The sequence below is a fragment of the Giraffa tippelskirchi genome, chromosome 13, assembly GCF_054371585.1.
Source record: "Giraffa tippelskirchi isolate mGirTip1 chromosome 13, T2T-mGirTip1v1.2.pri, whole genome shotgun sequence".
NCBI lineage: Eukaryota > Metazoa > Chordata > Mammalia > Artiodactyla > Giraffidae > Giraffa > Giraffa tippelskirchi.
Window position 1 is genome coordinate 17,011,578 of NC_137287.1, and position 20,677 is coordinate 17,032,254.

Genomic DNA, 20,677 nt, shown 5'->3' on the forward strand with positions numbered 1-20,677 from the left:
CCCTGGACCTTAGAAAGGCCTGCTTCTCCTAACCAGTAGGTCAGCCCAACTCTCCCCCCATGAAAGCTAGGAGAGTCCACCCCATTTCCCTCGTTGTCCTGGGGATTAGGAAACTCATGCTAAACTCCAAGTTGAAATGCAGTGGCTCTCCTTGGGGAAGGTTTGAAGACACTACTTTCTCCTTTTAGCCCTTGTATTAATTTTTATTGCTTGTTAATGGCTTGGGATCTTACCATACCTATGAGCCAATGAGTTAGAACACAAATCAAGATTAGTGTGCTACAGGGAACTCTGCTTAATGTTATGTGGCAGCCTGGATGGGAGTGGAGTCTGAGGGAGAATGAATACATGGATATGTATGGCTGAGTTCCTTTTGCTGTCCACCTGAGACTATCACACATTGTGAATCAGCTATACTTCAATATAAAATAAAAAGTTTTTTAAAAGATTATTGTGTCCTGGACACTTTATACTTCTTATCATTCAGTCTTCCTGGGAAATCTGCAAGGTGGGCATAATCACTCCCATTTTACTGAGAATCAGAGAGGACCCAATTGTCAGAGGTCTCAAAGCTAGAAAGGGGCAGAATACGGTTTGAACCCAATCCAGCCTTGTTCCAAATTCTCTTCTAGTAAGTCAGTAGCACACTGGCCTCTCAGACAAAATGACAAGTCTTGAAAGGCACTCTGGCACTCATTCGTCCCATGTAAAGATGAGAAAAACAAAGGTGCAGTGAGACAAACTGGCTTCCCCAAAGCAACACAGCCAAACTGTATCTGACTCGTGTGTGTGTGTGTGTGTGTGTGTGTGTGTGTGTGTGTGTGTGTGCTCAGTCGCTCAGTCATGTCTGACTCTTTGTGACCCCATGGACTGTAGCCCACTAGCCTCCTCTGTCCACGGGACTTTGCCATTTCCTACTCCAGGGGATCTTCCCTACCCAGGGGTCGAACCTGTGTCTCCTTCATTGGCAGGCACTTCGCCACCTGGGAAGCCCCAGTCTGACTCCTACATGCTGCCATTTCATTCATTCGTGCTAAGTCGCTTCAGTCGTGTCCAACTCTCTATGACCTCTTTATGGACTGTGGCCCACCAGCCTCCTCTGTCCATGGGATTCTCCAATCACCACCAAAATCATTTTGGGGGCCTATATGGGGCCAACCACTGGATTGGGTGTCTTCTATTTCACTTCCAGATTTTATTTCATGTGTCCTTTTATTCTAGGATACATGAAATCCAGCTAAAGTCTGCAGAGTATAGATTAACTAAATTCAGACCTGAACAGTGGAATCAATTATCACAGGGGTTAGGTACTGAAGTTAAGACACAGTGAGTGAAAATCAGGTCTCGCCAAAAGTATCCTAGATCTTTCCTTAAACAACTGGTACGAGAGACCCAGGAAATGTAAAAGCCAGGAATTGACTTCTCTGGTCACCTTTGCCCTGCAGGAATGGACGCCAAGACTAGTTTAAAAAGAAGTTAAAAAAAAAGGAATCTCTCTCTCTCTGTCTCTCATTTTCATGCGTCTCTTTCTTGTCCGGGCTCACTAGTTTCTGTGCATGGGATGTGGCTCCATCGTCCCTCATTTGTCAGCAGAGCTGGTGCTGACCTGGCAGTCCTGTGCTCACCATGAGTCCCCTCGGTGTGGGAGGCGCTTCTGGAAAAGTCGGAGTGGACAGCTTTCCGAGAGGACGTCTTCAGTTCAGAGTTGGCCCCGTTGACATAGACCGAGAACCCCTGTTCCAGGTGCTCCAGCCTCAACTGCACAGGGTCCTTGGTTTTCAGCTGCTTTAATATCCTGGAAGAGAAAGCATCACCAGCGTCTCATCCGAGGAGCCTGAGCCACCGCCCACCCCCATGTGGGGAGGGACCTGCTGCTCTGACGGGCAAGCATTTCTAATCAGAGGCCGGGTGGCGGGCTCCCAGCTGTTCATCTATAAACAGCCCTAAGAGGCCCATTACACACATGGAGGAGCAGGGAGGGGGAGGCTCCGTGGGCCCTGCTTTCATTCTGAGGCTCAAAGGTACATCAGCAAAAACCTGAGTACCATCCTTGCCCCATGGTGGCATAGGGACAAAAGCAGGTGTGTGTGCACGCTGCTACACACAGCCTGGATTTCCTGGGATGATCCCAATTTCACGCACCTCCCCTTGGCGTGGACAACAGCGCTTTGTTCCACGTGGAACAAAATGTGGTCTAAGCCTCTGTGAGACTTCACAAAACACATTCTTACGTTAGAAAACAGCTGCCATCACGCCGGGCGGACTGATTTTTGGCTTCAGGAAATAAATGTGTTCTCCAACACCCCTGATATCCCAAATGTCATCATTTTACATTCAGATGCAGTTTAAAAATACACCAGTGCAGGCTTTGTTCAAGATTAATGACGTGATGATCAAACCCTTTGCCTGAAAGGGGCTTGGTGTGAGCATGGCCAGGTTCCTTGTTCAGCTTTCTCTTGAGTCCAACCTCACACTTTGGCTTTGTCCTTTCCCCACTCCTGATGGCCCCTGCCATAGACAGTGCCCAATGTCCATTTCAGAAATGCTCCCATCTGACGCCAAACTCTTCAGAGCCTTTACAGATGCCTGCACACACTCCCACACCAACTAGGTTTCTTTTCGCAGAAGAAGAAGCACAAACAACCACGGTGGCAAAGAAAAAAAAGTGGATCCTCTTCGGTGATTAAATGAGCTCCTACCAAAGCAGCAAAATGTCAATTTTTAAAAATAATAGTGGGATTTCCCCGGTAGTCCATTGGATAAGAATCCGACTTCCAACGCAGGGAACACACAGGTTTGATCCCTGGTCGGGGAACTAAGATCTCACATGCCATGGGACAATTAAGCCCGCCTGCCACAGCGACTGAGCCCGTGAGCTCTAGAGGCTGCACACCACCACTAGAGAGGCCTGTCTGTTGCAACTAAGACCCGATGCAACCCAGTAAATAAATATTTTTAAATATAATAGTGATGGTAAAACCATAAAAGGCAGAAAGCCAAACTCTGCTCTAAATGCTTTGTGTGCGGTATGTGCTTAGTCACGTCCGTCATGTCTGACTCTTTGCGACCCCAGGGACTGTTGTCTGCCAGGCGCCTCTGTCCATGGGGTTCTCCAGGCATAAATACTGGAGTGGGTTGCCGTGCCCTTCTCCAAGGGATCTTCCTGACACAGTGATGGAACGAACCAGCGTCCTTCACATCTCCTGCATTGGCAGGTGGGTTCTTTACCACTAGCGGCACCTGGAAAGCCCCTCTAAACGCTTTACATAGAGCCAATTCCCATTGTTTGTGGTAAGTTCTATAAAGTTGAGGCTAACACTGAATTCGTCAACACTGAACCACTGTTTCTAGGGGAAAATACAGGATTTGGTTCCTGTGAGCCTCTGGTCACAACACGTTCATCAACTGATCAATATAAAACCTTGCTTTATGTGTGTTTCTGTTTAAAGGCACCTTATTTAACACATTGGGGTTCTCTTGTGGCTCAGCTGGTATAGAATCTGTCGGCAATGCAGGAGACCTGGGTTTGATCCCTGGGTTGGAAAGATCCCCTGGCGAAGGGAAAGGCTACCCACTCCAGTATTTAATATATACTGATACTTAATACAGTACCACTGAACTCATGCTGGCAGCACTCCAACTCATGACTGAATGAAGCTTATCTAACAGGTGTATTTTCTCCACAAGGGACATCATAGCCTTCTTGGGCTTAGGAATGTGGGACAGCACTTCAACCTTACGCCAGGAACCAGTTTAAACAGGGAAGTCACCAGTGAAAAACACAAAAATGTAAAAAACAGAGGACACTAAGTAAAACACAAAAAGGACACAGTAATGTTACTGTATATGGTAAGGGCTTCCCAGGTGGCACAGTAATAAAGAATCCACCTGTCAACGCAGGAGATGTGAAAGATGAGGGTTTGATCCCTGGGTCAGGAAAATCCCCTGGAGGAAGAAATGACAACCCACTTCAGTATTCTTGCCTGGGAAATCCCATGGACAGAGGAGTCTGGTGGGCTACAGTCCATGGGGTCGCAAAGAGTTGGACACAACTGAGTATGCACGCACACACAGTATAAGATTTTTAAAAAGCACTGTAAGTATTGATTCAGGGGTTACAAATAAATTGTAGTGGGTGGATAAATTTGCAAATATGGAATAAGGATTGACTGTATTAAGACTTTAATCTTCACAAGAACCCTATGGGTAATTTATTTTCTTAACCTCATTTAATAGATAAGGAAACTGGAGCACAGAGAGGTTATGTAACTTGCCCAAGGTCACACAGCTAGTATGGCAGCAGGGCTAGGATGCAAATTGAAGCAATGTGGCTCCAGAGTCTTCACCACAACAAAGACAACTTCAAGAGCTAGCAAGTTGAAACTGACAAGCTTAGACATGGCTGGAAACAAGAAAATGTCATGCACTCGGTCTTTGTTCAGTCAGCACATAGTTTCTGATCAGGAACAATGGTCGGCATTCAGTCCTAACAAAACCACGAGAGCAACTGGAATGTCCCACACTAGGGTAGTGGAAGCAGAGATCTCCTGTAGCTGTTGTAATTATGAAGATTCTGGCGAAACGTGGGGGATGTTTGTGATCTGTTCAGAGAGGGGTGGAGAAGGCAGGATAAAAACAGTACCTATATGATAAGCACAAAGTTGGAAGAAAGTGTGTTTGTGGGACCCAGAGTGGAAGGTGATAAATGTGAAAATTAAATCAGTGGTTGAGGGAGGGTGGTGGCATTATGGGTGATATCTTTGTTTGCTTTTTTAAATGTTTCTTTAGCAGTTGATACATCCATCTTTTCGGCAATCATGGCAGGAACATTCATTACAGACTGCTTATCTCTTGCCAGCCTCTGAAGCCTGGGAGATGCCTGATTGTTGGGCAACAGCATAAAACAGAAGGAAAACACAAGTAACTAAGAGACAGTTTCCAAACGTGGCAGTAGCTGCGTTCTCTGGTGCAAACAATCAAAGGATGCAGTGGATACCAGTGGTCCCCGGGGAGGGACAGCAGGGAGCCCAAGCCCTGCAAGACCCTGAGATGGTCAGCAGGTGGAAAAATCTGACCACCTGGCCAGGCAGCGCCTGCCTCGACTTCCTTCCAGAGACTACCTTTTCTCCTGATGCTTCCTGAATGGTCGCCGTGGCATCCCGCTACCCAAGCTCTGTGGCTGGTGCTCCACGTGGGTCTCTCTTTAAGCAGACTGATTTATGAAAATGTGGATTTATGAAACTGATAAACGAGGAGATAATTAGTCAGACTGTGAAAGGACTCACTAGAGGAACTCCTCTACTGCAGCTGAGCGCATCGGGAATACACACGTGGCAAAGAAAAGTGGGTGGTTTTTTTTAATGGATAGCCTACTTCGCATAAAAAACTGCCCTTGGTGTCTGAGATTCAGGAAAATCAGATTCAGTCCCCTGCCCTGGCGGAGATGGAGCCCCCAGCCACTTACTGCCCTATTGCACTCTGTTCCCTTCCAGCAGGGGTCCCCAGCCTCTGGGACCTAATGCCTGATGATCTGAGGATAGAGCTGATGGAATGATAATAGAAATAAAGAGCACGATATGTGTAACGTGTTTGAACCATCCTGAGACCATCCCCCCCACCCGGCCCACAGAAAAATCGTCTTCCACGGAACCAGTCCCTGGTGCCAAAATGGGTTGGGGACCACTGCCTTATAGATTCTGTATGTTTCATATCACGAGTCTCCCTGCCTCACACTACAGTATAGTATCTGTGTGCCTGTTAATTCTCCCTTCATGCCCCGCCCCCACCCCAGGTGTGGGGTCTGTGCTGAGTGCAAGGAAAGGTGAGGAATACTCTCAGAACCTATTTCTAGAACTCAAGGTCTAGCAGGAGAGAGAAGGCATGGACGTGCATCCTAATACAGCCCCTGGGTATCTAACCACGTCACAGGCATCATTTCTGCTTATCTCGTGATGACCTTCGGGGGCACTTGTACAGAGAGCTCTTTTGTACAGAAGATGAAGTGGAAACACTGAGTTAGAGCACAGGGTGGCACGAGGGACTGTGACCCGGGACATGAGATGCTTGACAAGGGTGGTCGGGGCACAAGCAGGGGTCCAGGTGAGGAGAGGACTTGGCTGAGCTCCAAGGGCAGGGGGCGCGTTGCTCACAGGTCTGCTTGTGACCAGGCTTATAACAACTATCTTGGTCTCTAGGTGCCTCGGCTGCTGTGTGACTGTGGGCTGGCCACATGCCACCTTTGGACCTCAGGTAACCCCAGGGTCAACCGAGGGGCTGTCGAAGTGTCAGGCATTCGAGGATTATCTGGATGTCCGCTCACTTTTTTTTTTTTTTTAATTTGGCTGTGCCAGATCTTAGCTGCAGCATGCGGAATCCAGTTCCCAAACCAGGGATGGGACTCAGGCCCCCTGCATTGGGAGTGCGGAGTCCTAGCCACTGGAACATCCAGAGAAGTTCCTCAGCTCACTTTCAAGAAGACATATTTATCATGATAAAAATTTATCATATTTATTTATCAAAAAGATGATGATGATGATGATGGAGAAAGCATACTTGGATGGGTGGGCTTACTGTGGACCCTCAAACACCTTGTCCTGCTCAATCCTTCACTGGCCCAGGAATTAAGATCCTGGCATTGGCCTGTTTTATAGATGTATTTGCCCAAGGTCAGAGAGTCGAGGAAGCAGTTGGGATTTAAATTCTGGTCCATGAGGCTCCAGAGCTCATCTCCCTGCTACGTCATCCTGCTGTTTCTTGTCTCCTCACCAGGCATCACGCCACAGAGCTCCACACAAGGAGAGTTCAGAGGAAAAACAGTGGCTCCCAGGTAGGGTTTTTTGGAGGCAGTGGCGTTTGAATGAAACCTTGAAGGATGGAAAGGCAGGGGACAGTGGTTTAAGGAGCCTGCCACTCCTCCTGGAACCTGGTGGCTCACAAGCTCCAGTATTTGTCCTCTAGGAGGTCACCAGCATCCATGTGGGCAGAGGTGGCATGGTGCGGAGGACTGAGCTCCGTGCTGGAGGCTCTGCCATTTCCCAGCTTTCGTGACCGTGGGCAAGTCCCTACACCTCTGGGGCCTGTCTCCTCTTCTGTAAAATGAGACCCAGGATGCCTAAGCTCATGATGATGGAAGGGGATGCCAGATGAAGCTCCAGCTCAGAGATCGGTCTGTGCAAGACCCCCTCAGAGCTGGTTCTCCCCTTTCTTCCTTCTGCTTAAATCTTCTCGTGGGGCAGTGAGTTCGCCTTTCAATTGGGTACACTTTCCTGTAAGTTTCCCTCAAACAATCTTTTTTTTCAAAAAAACAATATCATTGCTGGATTCTTAGATCAGACCTGCCGCCCTCTAGCGTGTATATTACAGCCCCGATTGGCCGTTAGCTCTTAACTGTCCCTCCTGTCTCAGCCCTTTGATGATCCGGGTTGCTTTTTCGTGGGTCCTGTTAAGCATGATTACATCTTTCATGAGGCAGAGTGAGCAGAATCACTAAGCATCCTCCGGGCGAGGGTTGTGCACAGGTCACCAAGAGCTGCCGCATCTCCGCCACTCTCCCTGGTCCTCCCCTGGAGCCCATGATCACTTTCTGCCCCTTCTGGCCCAGTCCCGGGTAGCCTTGTGCTCACCCGCCACTGCCGGGGGCAGTACCTTGAAGGCCAGGGCTGTGTGGCAGACACCTGTCCTTTTTGTTTGTCCAGTAACTCGCCCCCGTCTTCCAAACACAGCTCAGATTCCCCTTGAGGACTACCCCCTTCCTCCTCTTACTCCACGTGGTTTGAGTGAGACTCACACCCTTGCCCAGCTTCATGGGGTGGCCCAGGAGGGGCCAGGCAGACTCGGCCGCCCCGCCAGGCTCAGGGCGGTGGTTGGCTCATGGATGGAAACTCATGACTTTTGAGTGAGGATGGGCCTCAGCACTTCTGCTGGAACTATTAAGAAAGATGTGTTTTCTTCCTCTAGAGGTAGGATGTCAGTGGGTTTCAAGGGACTGCCTTGGCCTCTGTGAGGGAGGTACCTTTGTGAGATGATTCCAAGGTGAGAAAACAGAACTGAGAGATGGAGAGTGACTGATTTCAGTGACCCACTCTGAGTACCTGGATCCAACTATGCCTGCAGCCCGCTTATCACCCTGGATTTGTTTATTTCACAAAGCAATAAGTTTCAGTTTAAAGTCATTTACTTTGGGTTCCTGTCCCTTTGAGCAGAGGAGCACTAACTAAGGCTGCCGGTGTCTCCCTCATTGCAATGTTCTCCTTAGTACCAGTGGTAATGCCAGGCACTGAGAAGGTACTCAGTGGAATCCTGCTGAAGGAATAAAAGAATAACCTGATCAGCATTTTGTGGGTAGCTGTGTTCCGGACAGGTCTCTGAGAACTCAGGCCAGTGATTACACACCCACTTCTTGCGTCACAGGCAACCCAGTATGCAGACTGGGTTTTCACCTCCCTCTGTGCCCAATATGAAGTTCAGAGCCTGGGATTTCCCTGGTGGTCCAGTGGTCATGACTTCACCTTCCAATGCAGGCGGTGAGGGTTTGATCGCTGGTCAAGGAGTTAAGATCCCACATGCCTTGTGGCCCAAAAACCAAAACAAAAAACAGAAACAGTGTTGTAACAAATTTAGTAAAGACTTTAAAAATGCTCCATATAGAGAAAAAATTTTTAAAAAGTCTCAGAGGCTGGTTTCCAACCCAGCTATTATTTTAATTGGTATATAATTGCTTTACAATGTTGTATTAGTTTCCGCTGTACAGCAAAGTGAATCAGCTATATGTGTATATATCTCTCTATATAGATCTATATACATGTGTATATATACCCTCCCTCTTGAACCTCCTTCCCACTCTACCCAGTCTTATAAGTAGATTTCCAACTCAATTTCAGTTTATCCCTACAAAACCCCTCCATAGTGAACTTAGAGCCACTGGCAACCCTGGCAGATTTCTCTCCTCTGGATTACTGATGACAGTGTCAAACAAAACATAAATAAGAAAGTACGGAGGCTTTGCTGGCGGTCCAGTGGTCAGGACTCTGTATTTCCACCACAGGAGGTACAGGTTCAACCCCTGGTCTGGGAACTAAGATCCCACATGCTGTGTGGCACGGCAGAAAAAAAACAATGTAGGGCCCAGCTCCACCACTTCCTGGCTGCATGACCCTGGGCAAATGCTTGCTGTCGTGGTCTCCACATCCTCATCTGTAAAATGGGTGAAATAACTGTCTTATCGGGCAGTGTATGGATAAAACGAGATGATGGAGGCGAGCTGCCTGCCACACAGCTGGCACTTCAGCAAAGGTGCCTTTTCAGGCTCGATCTGATGACAGCTCAGGGGCACTCCCACTCTGCATATGACTCCATTTGGAGGCGTTTCTAGCTTTATCTTCTAATTCCCTATCATCAAGCAGCTCCCTCTCGGTGACAAACACATCTCCCAAATTTTATGGCAGCTCCATTTTGACATATTTTTTAATTGGCTTTGTGCTGCGACCTCCTCTCTGGCTCTTTTCAGCTATGCTATTGGCCGGTGCCTCTTTGATCACGAACGTATTGATCCCTCGATTAATGAGAAGCAATTTGCTCATGAGGAACTATGACATGCTCCTCCCAGACAAGTCACGTGTATATGATTCAGTGATCGCCCAGGTGTTCGGTGGCACCATCCGGCCTGCCAGAAACTGAATAAAAACATTCTGTTCCCTGGCATTAATGATGATAAAAACCCACATTGGTCTAATCAGCGCAAGCCTGGGTTTGAGGTTGCCCCTGGGACAGAGGGAGATGAGCGCAGAGCAGCTGGGCACATGGGATGTTGCCTGGCATTTCTGGCTGGTCTTGGAGAGTTTATCTATTCACAGGTTCTCTACTGGGGGCAGGAGTGCCTTGTTTGCAGGCATCTGGAGTGAGGGCAGGTCTCGTTGTCATAGGTACTGGAGGTCTTAGTGAAATTTAGTAAGAGGGCAGGTAGGCAGGGATGCTAAACTCCTACAACACATGGGGCAATCCTGTACCACAAAAGCTTTCCCTGTGCAACACGCCTCCAGGGCCCCAGCTGACAAGCACCGGGAATCCAGCCCATCAGACAAGGGCTGAATTCATATTTAGAATAACAACCCCCAGACTCTCTTGCCTACAAGACCCCAAGCACAGGCCCAAAGCACAAAGTCCCAAATAAGTTCCCCTGTCCTTCCCACTCCTGCAAATCTGGTGGTGGGGGGGGCTGTAGTATCCTTCTGTCTGTTTTGGGCTTTGATTTGAATTCATTACCAACATCTTGGGGGGGCTTTCCAGGTGGTGCCAGGGGTAAAGAACCTGCCTGCCAATGCAAGAGACCCAAGAGATGTAGGTTCGATCCCTGGGTCAGGAAGATCCCCTGGAGGGGGGCATGGCAACCCACTCCAGTATTTTTGCCCAGAGAATCCCATGGACAGAGGAGTCTGGCAGGCTACAGTCCATATGGTCGCAAAGAGTTAGACACAACTGAAGCGACTTAGCATGTACACACCAACATTTTAAAACTCAGGATATTTCACCACACAAATCCAGATTTCCAGTGTCTCCTGCTACCTTGGAGGATATGAACCCCTGGGTGCATAAGAGTTCCAGGCGCCCACTTTCACATCAAGCTAGCTTCACTCACTGCCTGGCCCCTCCTAGCATCTAAGTTTGCAAACCCAGCTTTCCCCAAGGTTCCAGGGCCTGAAGACAAACTACAGTCAACTGCAAGTGAACTTGCACAGCCTTGCAAAGGCCTGGAGAACATAATACTTCTCTCCAACCAGACCACAAGCTTTGACCTCAGTCAGTACACATGGCATCGGGCTGCAGGCTTTTTATGAGAACCGGCACTCCAGAGTCAAATCAGGACTGACAGCTTTAAATGACATTGACCAACTTCAAACACAAGTGTAAAAGGACTCCCCCCTTTACATAACAAGGCATGATTACAGGCTCAGATTTCCAGGGACCTTCAAAGCCTGTGAGATCACAGGCTAGGTTATTCACCCACGGGCCCTGCCAAATTCTAGCTTTCTTAACAAACCCAGCTTCTCCCAGAACGGAGGCACGGAGAAGAGAGGCGGGCCCCACACGTCCGACGGTTTGTTACAGTTCAATCGAGAGATGCGATTAAATCAGTGAATGGAGAAATAGGAACTGGGATGGCAGATATTATTCCAAGCCTCTGCGTGGAGGGCAACTTCAGCCCGTTCAGATGTGAAACCGAGCCTGCACGCTGTTAATAACTCTAAATAGGCTTTTGATTTGGTTAATATCAAGGGCTGCTGTCGGGCGGCTGCATCTTACCGGTTCCTCTGCTGGAGCAATATTAAATACTCATCGTGCTTCTCATCAAAGTCTGTCACCATGTCCTTAGTGTAACCCTGAAATGAAGAAACAGAGCGGTGTGATGTCGGAATGCAGGGGAGCGTTTACTGAGGCCCAGGTACAGCACACGCCCCACAGGAGGCCGAGAGGCAGAGGCTGACCTTGACGAAGGCCCGGCTCCCTGGGCGCATCACCCGGGCGACCCAGAGCCCCAGAGACTCTTTGATGGCCCAGTGGGTCTCACACATACGCAACTAACAATCTACGAAAAGGAGAAGGGTGATTTGATCCCCCAGCCTCACTGTTCATTCCTCCCATGCCCTAATAAAATCAAGGACTCTGAGAAGATTTGGGTTTTACTGTTTTCTCCATGCTCATGATTTTGTGATCTCTATTGCCCTAACCAGATGGAACCCAGATCAGTTGTTTGAGAGAGAAATCTCTCTTTTTTTTTCTTGCCACTGTGAAAGAAATGCATGCTTATTATAAACAACTCGGTCATTACAAAAATATAGGATGCAGAGAGTGAAGGTCCCTTTGAAGCAGATGTTTCTGGTTTTCTGCTTCCTTTTCTGGTCACAGAACTCTGGATTTCTTTGGGGGAACCGTTCAGTCCCTTTTCCCAGCTCGCTGGCTTCCTTAGATGCCCTTGAAAGTTCCTTTGGTCTCCTCTCGGGCCACATGATCTTGACCTTGGTCTCGCCCATCAACACAATACTTCCCCTGGCTGCAAGGATCCACTGGTCTGGGGATGAGCCTCGGCCTAAGCCTGGCCCTTGAAAGTCAGCCCAAGGACTTTATTGATACTCCTGGGGAAAAGCTGCTCTCTTTCCACTCGGGTCCTAAGGTGATGAGATGCAGGCTTGGAAACGCCTGAGAATGAAATCAAGAAAAAAGACAGCAGATCCCAGCAATGCAAAGAGGGAGAGTCCTAATGACATAATTTGAGCCCTTGGATCCACCCATGCCTGAAGAAGTGTCTGGACAACTTAGTTATGACCCTCATGTTATTTTGTTTCAACTGAGTTTCTGTCATTTGTAGCCAATAGAATTATAAGTCGTATACCATGGCCTGATTATTAGCAATAACCCCTATTAAAGATTTTTACAGCTCTATGGGGGATAGTAAATGTATAATAAACTATAAATATTAAAAGTGACATACGGACCTCCCTAGTGGCAAGGTGGATGAGAATCTGCCTGGCAATATAGGGGACACGGGTTCAATCCTTGGTCTGGGAAGAGTCCACACATCCAGGAGTAACTAAGCCCGTGTCCCACAAATACTGAAGCCCACACACCTAGAGCCTGTGCTCCGCAACAAGAGAAGCCACTGCAGGGAGAAGCCCATGCACCCCAGCCAAGAGTAGCCCCCATTCGAGGCAACTAGAGAAATCCCACAAGCAGCGACAAAGGCCCAGTGTAGCCAAAAACAAGTGAATGAAGTGACATCTGTAACACCAGTAAAACCTCCATCGTGATCTGATACATATTCCACTAGATGTTTTTCTTTGCTTATAAAATACATATATTCATACTTACAAATACAAATATTTTAAACGAAAGTAGGATCGTACTATAAACAACGCTTTGCCATCTTCTACGCTTCTTAACTAACTTTTTGCCAAGGAACCGATTAAAGAGACAGTGTCAGCTTCATTCCAGTCACAAGTCAGGGGGATTAAGTGTTAAATGGCAAGTAAGACGCTTGTAATAGAAACACAATTTGTGTGAAAATCCCAGCGATTATCATGGGGAGAAGAAAAAAAAAGAATGCCCATCATTCTCTTCTTAGCGTCTCAAAATCCGCCTTGCACCCCATTAATCTACCAGAACTCTTCCCAAGGGTGACCCATAACCTCCTTAAGCAAATATAATAGCTCTTTCCGACTTCATCCTTTTCCATTGACCCGGGGCCACGGGGAGCTGTTCCCACCCATCTGTTCCCCAAATTCTCCCCCTCTAGCTTCCGCGGTTCTGAATGAGGCTCCTCCCCTCCCGCACCTTCTCTGCCTGCCCATCCTCCTTGGCCTTGGACGTGGATGGTCACTGTCTCTGTCCATCTCAGCTCTCTATGCCTTTCTCCCTCTGCCTTCCCTTCTCCTTCCAATTACAAGGAAACGGGTCCCCTGGGTGGGGAAGCCAGAGAGTCCCTGCTAGCCCAGGGTTGACACTCCAGCTCCCCTCTCGCCGCTTTTCCTGCAGGAAGGACTCTAGGTTGTGGCCATCTGCTTCCTTCTTTCCCTGTCGCCCCCCACGTTTCCCCCCAGGCTCCCCTCTCTCTGAGCCACCTGGGGACAGGATGCTGGATTCCCGTCTTCTCTCTCACCCTGAGTCTCTGAAGCCTCCGAGTTTTCCTGGGGTTTTTCTGGCTAGCTAGTCTGGCCAATCAGGAAGTGAGGAATAAAAAGAAAGGACGATACTATGAAATCATAAGAAATTTAAACAAACTAGCAATAGGTGTTCCTATTCCTATTTCCCTGGCTTCCTGAGAAGCCCAGAGACATTCCTTAGTCCTCCCTGGACTGAGTCCTGCCTCATCTTGACTGTGAGGAAAGCACTGTGGCCTCAGGAGAGCTGGTAGGTTGTGGGATATGGGGTCTGGAGAGGATTCTCGGTTCCTTTTTCAGAACAACGTGTGTACGAGGCGGACAGTTGACGCAGCATTTCCATATACATGATTCTCCTTTGATCTTCGTGGCAACCCTTGAAGTGGTTATTACTACCCCATTTAAGATACAAGGAAACCCATCCCATGCGCCTTCCAGAAACACGGATCCTACTCCATGGTAATTTACATAACTATTTTGAGATGTTAAAATGGCCAGTGATATATTACGGTACGGGATGAAATATTCAATGACATTTTTAGATGAAATATGAAACTTCAAAGAGATCTCAGCTTGGGGTGGGCTGCCCTGGGTTTTTACCTCCGGGAATACATTTATTTGCTTCTGCCAGGAGGGAGATGTCATTGGAAAGATTTGACGAGCTCAGGCACAGAGCCAGCAAAACTTCTCATCAACCCCATGTTTCTCAAATGCTGATGCATGCACCAATAACCTGGGACTGTGTCGAAAGCGAGGTTCTGATTCAGGGGCCCAAGCTGACACCTGTAACAAGCTCCCAGGCAATGCCCATGGGCCACACTTTGCCAGTGAGGCACTAGACCAGCCCTGTTTACTCCTCATTATTCACAATATGCCCACCTCTAATCAGGTCAGCATTGAACCTAAGCTCTGAAGAATGTGAGCTTTTGAGTCCAGTGCGTGTTGCATGCTCAGTCACTAACTTGAGTCCAACTCTTTGCGACTTTATGGACTGTAGCCTGCCAGTCTCCTCTGTCCATGGGATTTCCTAGGCAAGAATACCACTAGCGCCACCTAGGAGACCTGGCTTCAAGTCACAACAGTGCTATTTGTTTGTGTCAGTTCAGTTCAGTTCAGTCACTCAGTCGTGTCCGACTCTTTGCGACCCCATGAATTGCAGCACGCCAGGCCTCCCTGTCCATCACCAACTCCCGGAGTCTATCCAAACCCATGTCCATCGAGTCAGTGATGCCATCCAACCATCTCATCCTCTGTCGTCCCCTTCTCCTCCCGCCCCCAATCCTACCCAGCATTAGGGTCTTTTCCAATGAGTCAACTCTTCACATGAGGTGGCCAAAGTATTGGAGTTTCAGCTTCAACATCAGTCCTTCCAATGAACACCCAGGATTGATCTCCTTTAGGATGGATTGATTGGATCTCCTTGCAGTCCAAGGGACTCTCAAGAGTCTTCTCCAACACCACAGTTCAAAAGCATCAATTCTGCGGCACTCAGCTTTCTTCACTGTCCAACTCTCACATCCATACATGACCACTGGAAAAACCATAGCCTTGACTAGATGGACTTTTGTTGGCAAAGTAATGTCTCTGCTTTTAAATATGCTATCTAGGTTGGCCATAACCTTCCTTCCAAGGAGTAAGCGTCTTTTAATTTCATGGCTGCAATCACCATCAGCAGTGATTTTGGAGCCCAAAAAATGGAGGTAAAAATAGTACCTGTCTGGATGGATCTGTCTTTCCCTCATAGGCTTCCCTGGTGACTCAGTGGTTAAAAAAAAAAAATCCACCTGCCAATGCAGGAGACACAGGTTCAATCCCTGATCTGGGAAGATCCACTGGAGAAGGGAATGGCTACCTACTGCAATATACTTGCCTGGGAAATCCCATGGACAGAGGAACCTGGCGGGCTATAGTCCACGGGGTCATAGACACGAATTAGTGACTAAACAATAGCAACAACATACAGTCAAAGGTGAGTTGGATGCAATAACAATAAAAAGGCCACAGCATGGAATCTAGCACTTGGGTAATTCTCCAATGAATGTTAGTTAGTATTCCATTTACGGAGTTCCATTATTTAAATAGTACTATCTTAGCCCCGCCCCACCCCACCCAGCTCACTGCTGTCCTGATGCCCTAATTATTCGACACTTTTCCTCTCCTGGCTCCCCCCAGATCCTCTCCAAGGCCCAGCTCAGCTCCCCAAGTCTCCATGAAGGCTTCGCCTGCCATTCTCACCCCCTCTCACTTCAGCTCAGTTTGAAACCCCGCAATTAATATGAAGTTACATACAATACTGGGTGAAATCGTATATAGTTAAGTGCCACGTTGTAAGCCTTTAACTATATCTGTTGCTCACTCATTATCTGGGGATTTGGAGACCTGGAGGGGAGCCCTGAACTCTGCTACTTACCTTCTCTGAGCCTCTGTTTCCTTGTCTGTAAAAAGGGGATGTTAATAAGGTCTACCTTGCAGGTCTACTGTAAGAATTAACCAGGGGAAAAGTGGAAGTCATTAAGGACCCTTTCCTTTCTTCTTATTACTGATTCCCCAGCTAGATTATAAATTTCTGGAATGTAGAAATGTGGGGAAGGAGAGGACCAACCATCATGTGGGAAGCCTGGAGCCCTGAGCCCCAGTCTCAGCTTCCACATCATCCAGCTCCGTGATGGTAACCACTGAGGATGACCAAGTGCCCACCCAGTTAACTCTCACCCTGGTCAGATGCCAGACACTTCTCTCCCTGGCACGGCATATTTCACTTTGCTGAGGCTTTATTTCTCAGGCTATAAAACGTGGAGTGTGAGAGTGAGTGAGTATTAATTAATATTTAAGACTTCCCTCTGGAGTAGGAAATGGCAACCGACTTCAGTATTCTTGCTTGGAAAATCCCATGGACAGAGGAGCCTGGCTGGCTGTAGTCCATGAAGTCACAAAGAATTAGACATGACTGAGCATGCACACACATCAGAAATCCTGCAATCACGGGAGAACCTTGTAAAGTACCAAGTTTATCATCATTGTCTTTCAGCAAACGTTGACCAAGTGTTTACTGTGTGGCTGTTACCTATGCAATGAGGATTTAACAAAAACTTCAACCCAGTGGGTAGCCAGATCCCAGCTTGTCTGTAGACTGTACCCAATCCTCAGTCAGGGGCTGATCCTCACAACTCTGCCCCCCATTCCAGTTCTGAGTGATGTGAATGGCACCCCCTGCTGTCATGCGTTCAGTCAAGCAACACACTGGCCAGGGGTCTATAATTTAGGGAATGGCCTTCAGGGGGGTCTGGGGACACCCATTCAATTGAAAGCATAAGGGTATTTTTCTGGGAAGAGAGTCCATCACTTTCATCAGATTCCCAAGGGCATCTGAGACCAAAGAAAGGAGACAATTGATTATGCTGTGCTGTGCATAGTGGCTCAGTCATGTCTGACTCTTTGCAACCTTGTGGACTGTAACCTGCCAGGCTCCTCTGTCCATGGAATTCTCCAGACAATAACACTGGAGTTGCCATGCCCTCCTCCAGGGTTTCTTCCCGACCCAGGAATCAAACTGCAGTCTCCTGCATTGCAGGCAGACTCTTTACCAGCTGAGTTACCAGGGAAGCCCCAAGGGATTATAACAAAAATGTATAAAATGTGATGCCAGGGATCTGAAGGAAGGGACTGGGGAGGCTCCTGAGGGCACAGCCAGGCTCAAATCCTTGGGAGTCATCCTGAAAGCCTCACTCACTCACTCACTTTCCCACTCCAGCTCCAATCCATCAGCGTCATGTGAAAAACACCACGAATTCCCAAATCTGACCACTTCTCCCCACCTCCCTGCTACCACGCCAGTTCAGGACTCCTCACTGTCCTCCTGCTCCTGCCCTCCCCGCTGCCGTCCATTCTCCCTGCAACAGCCTGGGAGTCCTGATGAAAGGGAAGCCAAATCATTTCACTTCTCTGCTCTGGACTCTACAGGAGTTCCCAGCGGCAACCGGGCCCCGCCCACTGGGCCTCCACCCACATCTCTGACCGCCTCCCTCTCTGCAACTCCTCCTCATCATCCGGTACCCGAAACACCCAGCCTGTGCCCACCCACCCACGGGCCTTTGACTCACCATCCTTCCCCAAGGTAAATACCCAGATTCCTCATCTCCTTCAAAGCTCGTCTCAGATCTTATCTTCTTGGCAACGTCCTCCCCAGGCATCCTATTTACAATTCCAGGGACTTTCCTGGTGGTCCAGTGATTAAAAAGCCGAGCTTCCAATCCAGGGAATGTGGGTTCAGTCTCTGGTTGGGGAACTGAGATTCCACACACCACAAGGACTGAGCCCAGGTGTCACAACTAAAGAGTCTGTGTGCCACAATAAAGATCAACCAAACCCCGATGCAGGCAAAAATAAATATTTTTAAAAATTGCAAGCCACGTACACACACACACACACACTCCCAAGCCCTCACTAAAATAACCTCTCCTTGATCTTATTCATCATGCCTCTTATTACTGGGCCATCCCCCTGCACTAGAATGTAAATTCCATGAAGGCAGGGACTGTGTCTGTTTTGATCGCTTTGTGTATTCTAAGCCCCTAGGACAGGGCCCAGCACACAATGGGCCCTCATTAAATGAATAAATAAGGATATGTTTGAGCTGAGATTTGAAAACAAAATGGTCTGGGGACTTCCCGGCTGGTCCAGTGGCTAAGACTCTGTGCTCTCAATGCAGGGGGCCTGAATTTGACCCCTGGTCGGGAAACTAGATCCCACATGTCGCAACTAAAGAGTTCACATGCCTCGATGAAGATGGAAGATCCTGCGTGCCACAGCCAAGACCTGGCGCACCAAATAAATATTAATAAATAAAAATAAATATTAAATATCTTCCCTCGTGGCTCAGTTGGTAAAGAATCTGCCTGCAGTGCAGGAGACCTGGGTTCGATCCCTGGGTCGGGAAGATGCCCTGGAGAAGGAAACGGCAACCCACTCCAGTACCCTTGTCTGGAAAATCCCATGGACAGAAGAGCCTGGGGGGTGCAGTCCATGGGGTCACAAAGAGTCGGGCACAACTGAGCAACTAACACACACAACACACACACAAATATTAAAAAAAGAAAGTCAAAAGGCTCGCTGGACAACAAGAGAAAGGCATTTCACACAGCAGGAGCAGCAGAAGCTAAGGTTTGGGAGCCTGAAAAAGCCTGAAAGGCTCATGGATCAGTCAGAACTTGGGTTTTCCTAGAGTGACAGGTGCTGAGGAGGCTCACGTTAAGTATGGCAAGTGGTATAAGGAATTCGGACGTGACGTGAAAGCCAAGTCCCACCGCCATCATTGTTATCCTTATCATCTTTACCCCTAATGCTGGCCCCAGAGAAATTTGTAGAATTTTATCAATGGCCATATTATTAATTCTCTCTGGGGGAAAAAAAATGGAATTGGAAAGAAATGCCTAGAATCAGTTATGCTTAAAGGAGCTCGACAGAGTCTATATTTCAGGGATCACGTACTCCTCTGAGGCCAGAAGATTGGAATTCTCCTAAAGAGGGTTGATTTAGCGAGTGCCAGAGCCTGAGCTGCATTCATGAGCAGCTGAGAGTGTTGGGTTGGTTTCCAGGGCCGGCAGATGTCGGGGACCTGACTTTGCAGGTGTCAAGTCCCATCGGAAAAGAACAATAACTTGGAATGGCTTAATGATGAGGCTGTGAACATGCTGTGTCGGGGGCACCATGCGGAGTTCACAGAGCACTTCCGCACATCTGACTTACTCCATCTGTTCTGCCCCTCCCCCGGCCAAGTGCCACATCTTAACGCAGGGACGATTTATGAGCAACAAGCTAATGTTACAGGTTACTGGAGCCCAGGTTTGGGGCCACTTCAATGACCCTTTAAGGTGCTTTTTGTGGGTATCTACAAGAATGCTATGCCCTGGGATCATTATCCTCATTTTACAGAGGAGGAAACTGAGGCTTTGAAAGCTGAAACAAATTGCCCCAAGGCCATGTCCAGGGGAAGATAGTGGACATCTGTTGTTTTTGTCATTTTTTCTTTTTTCTTTCTTTCTTTTTGACTGCACCACAGGGCATGCAGGATCTTAGCTCCCTGACCAGGTATCAAACCTATGCCCCCTGCAGTGGAAGCTTGTGGTCTTAACCACTGGACCACCAGGGAAGCCCCTATTCATTTTCTTCTAGTTACATCTCCTCGGATTTCCTTTGGGAAACCATCTCTCCTCACTCTCAGCACACATGGTGTGGGTGGAAATCACACTGGTGACCCCTCAAGGGCGAGCACATGGCTGAGGCTTAGACAGCCAAGGCCAGGCTACTCCGGCTGGTCTCTCTCCCTGGTCATGTGACTGGCTTAGGGCTGTGCCCAAAGCCAGGTCAACAGCCTCAAACCAGGGATTGGTTTAATCTGCTGGAAAAGTCCCTCTCTCTTTTCCCCTGGAATTATTAGCTAATATGAGCTGTGAAGGGGGCTTCCCAGGTGGCACTAGTGGTAAAGAACCCGCTTGCCAATGCAGGAGATGTAAGAGATGTGGGTTCGATCCCTGGGTCAGGATGATTCCCTGGAGGAAGGCACGGCAGTCCACTCCAGTATTCTTGCCTAGAGAATCCCATAGAGAGAGGAGCTTGGCGGACTACAGTCCATAGGGTTGCACAGAGTCAGACACAACTGAAGCGACTCAGCATGCATGCATGAGCTGTGAGCTATAAGGGCCACCAAAATGAAGAAGCTATTTTTATCAACTGATTAGGTTCACAGCTATAAACGTCCTTCTATATTCCATGAAGAGATCTGTCCAAGAGTAACACCAACATAGAGGCAGCAGAACTAAGGACATAGATAGACGACCAGATAGAAACTGGAACTTCTCAACAATGTTTAATCCCTGTATCCAGCCAGCCCCACCCGAGGCCAGCACTACCTTGGACTTTTAAGTCACAAGAGTTAACACATGATTTTCTTTACTCAAGCCACTTTGTGTGTGTGTGTGTGTGTGTGATTCACACAGAGTGAGTTCTCAGTGATGCAGTGGTAGAATTAA

General features: G+C 48.2%; 1 protein-coding gene across 8 annotated transcripts in view; it reads right to left on the reverse strand.

The window, feature by feature from the left end:
* KATNIP (katanin interacting protein) overlaps positions 1-20,677 on the reverse strand; it is a 231,238-nt gene that overhangs the window by 159,318 nt on the left and 51,243 nt on the right. For 7 of the 8 annotated variants that reach the window (XM_081553378.1, XM_081553377.1, XM_081553381.1 and 4 more), the window contains 2 exons: positions 11,299-11,375; positions 1,626-1,795 (listed from right to left, as the gene is read on the reverse strand). In XM_081553378.1, the coding sequence (XP_081409504.1) occupies positions 1,626-1,795; positions 11,299-11,375 (247 nt within the window). Of the gene's footprint in view, positions 1-1,606; positions 1,796-11,298; positions 11,376-20,677 lie in introns of all 8 variants that reach the window. The other variant, XM_081553383.1, reaches the window with a different exon arrangement.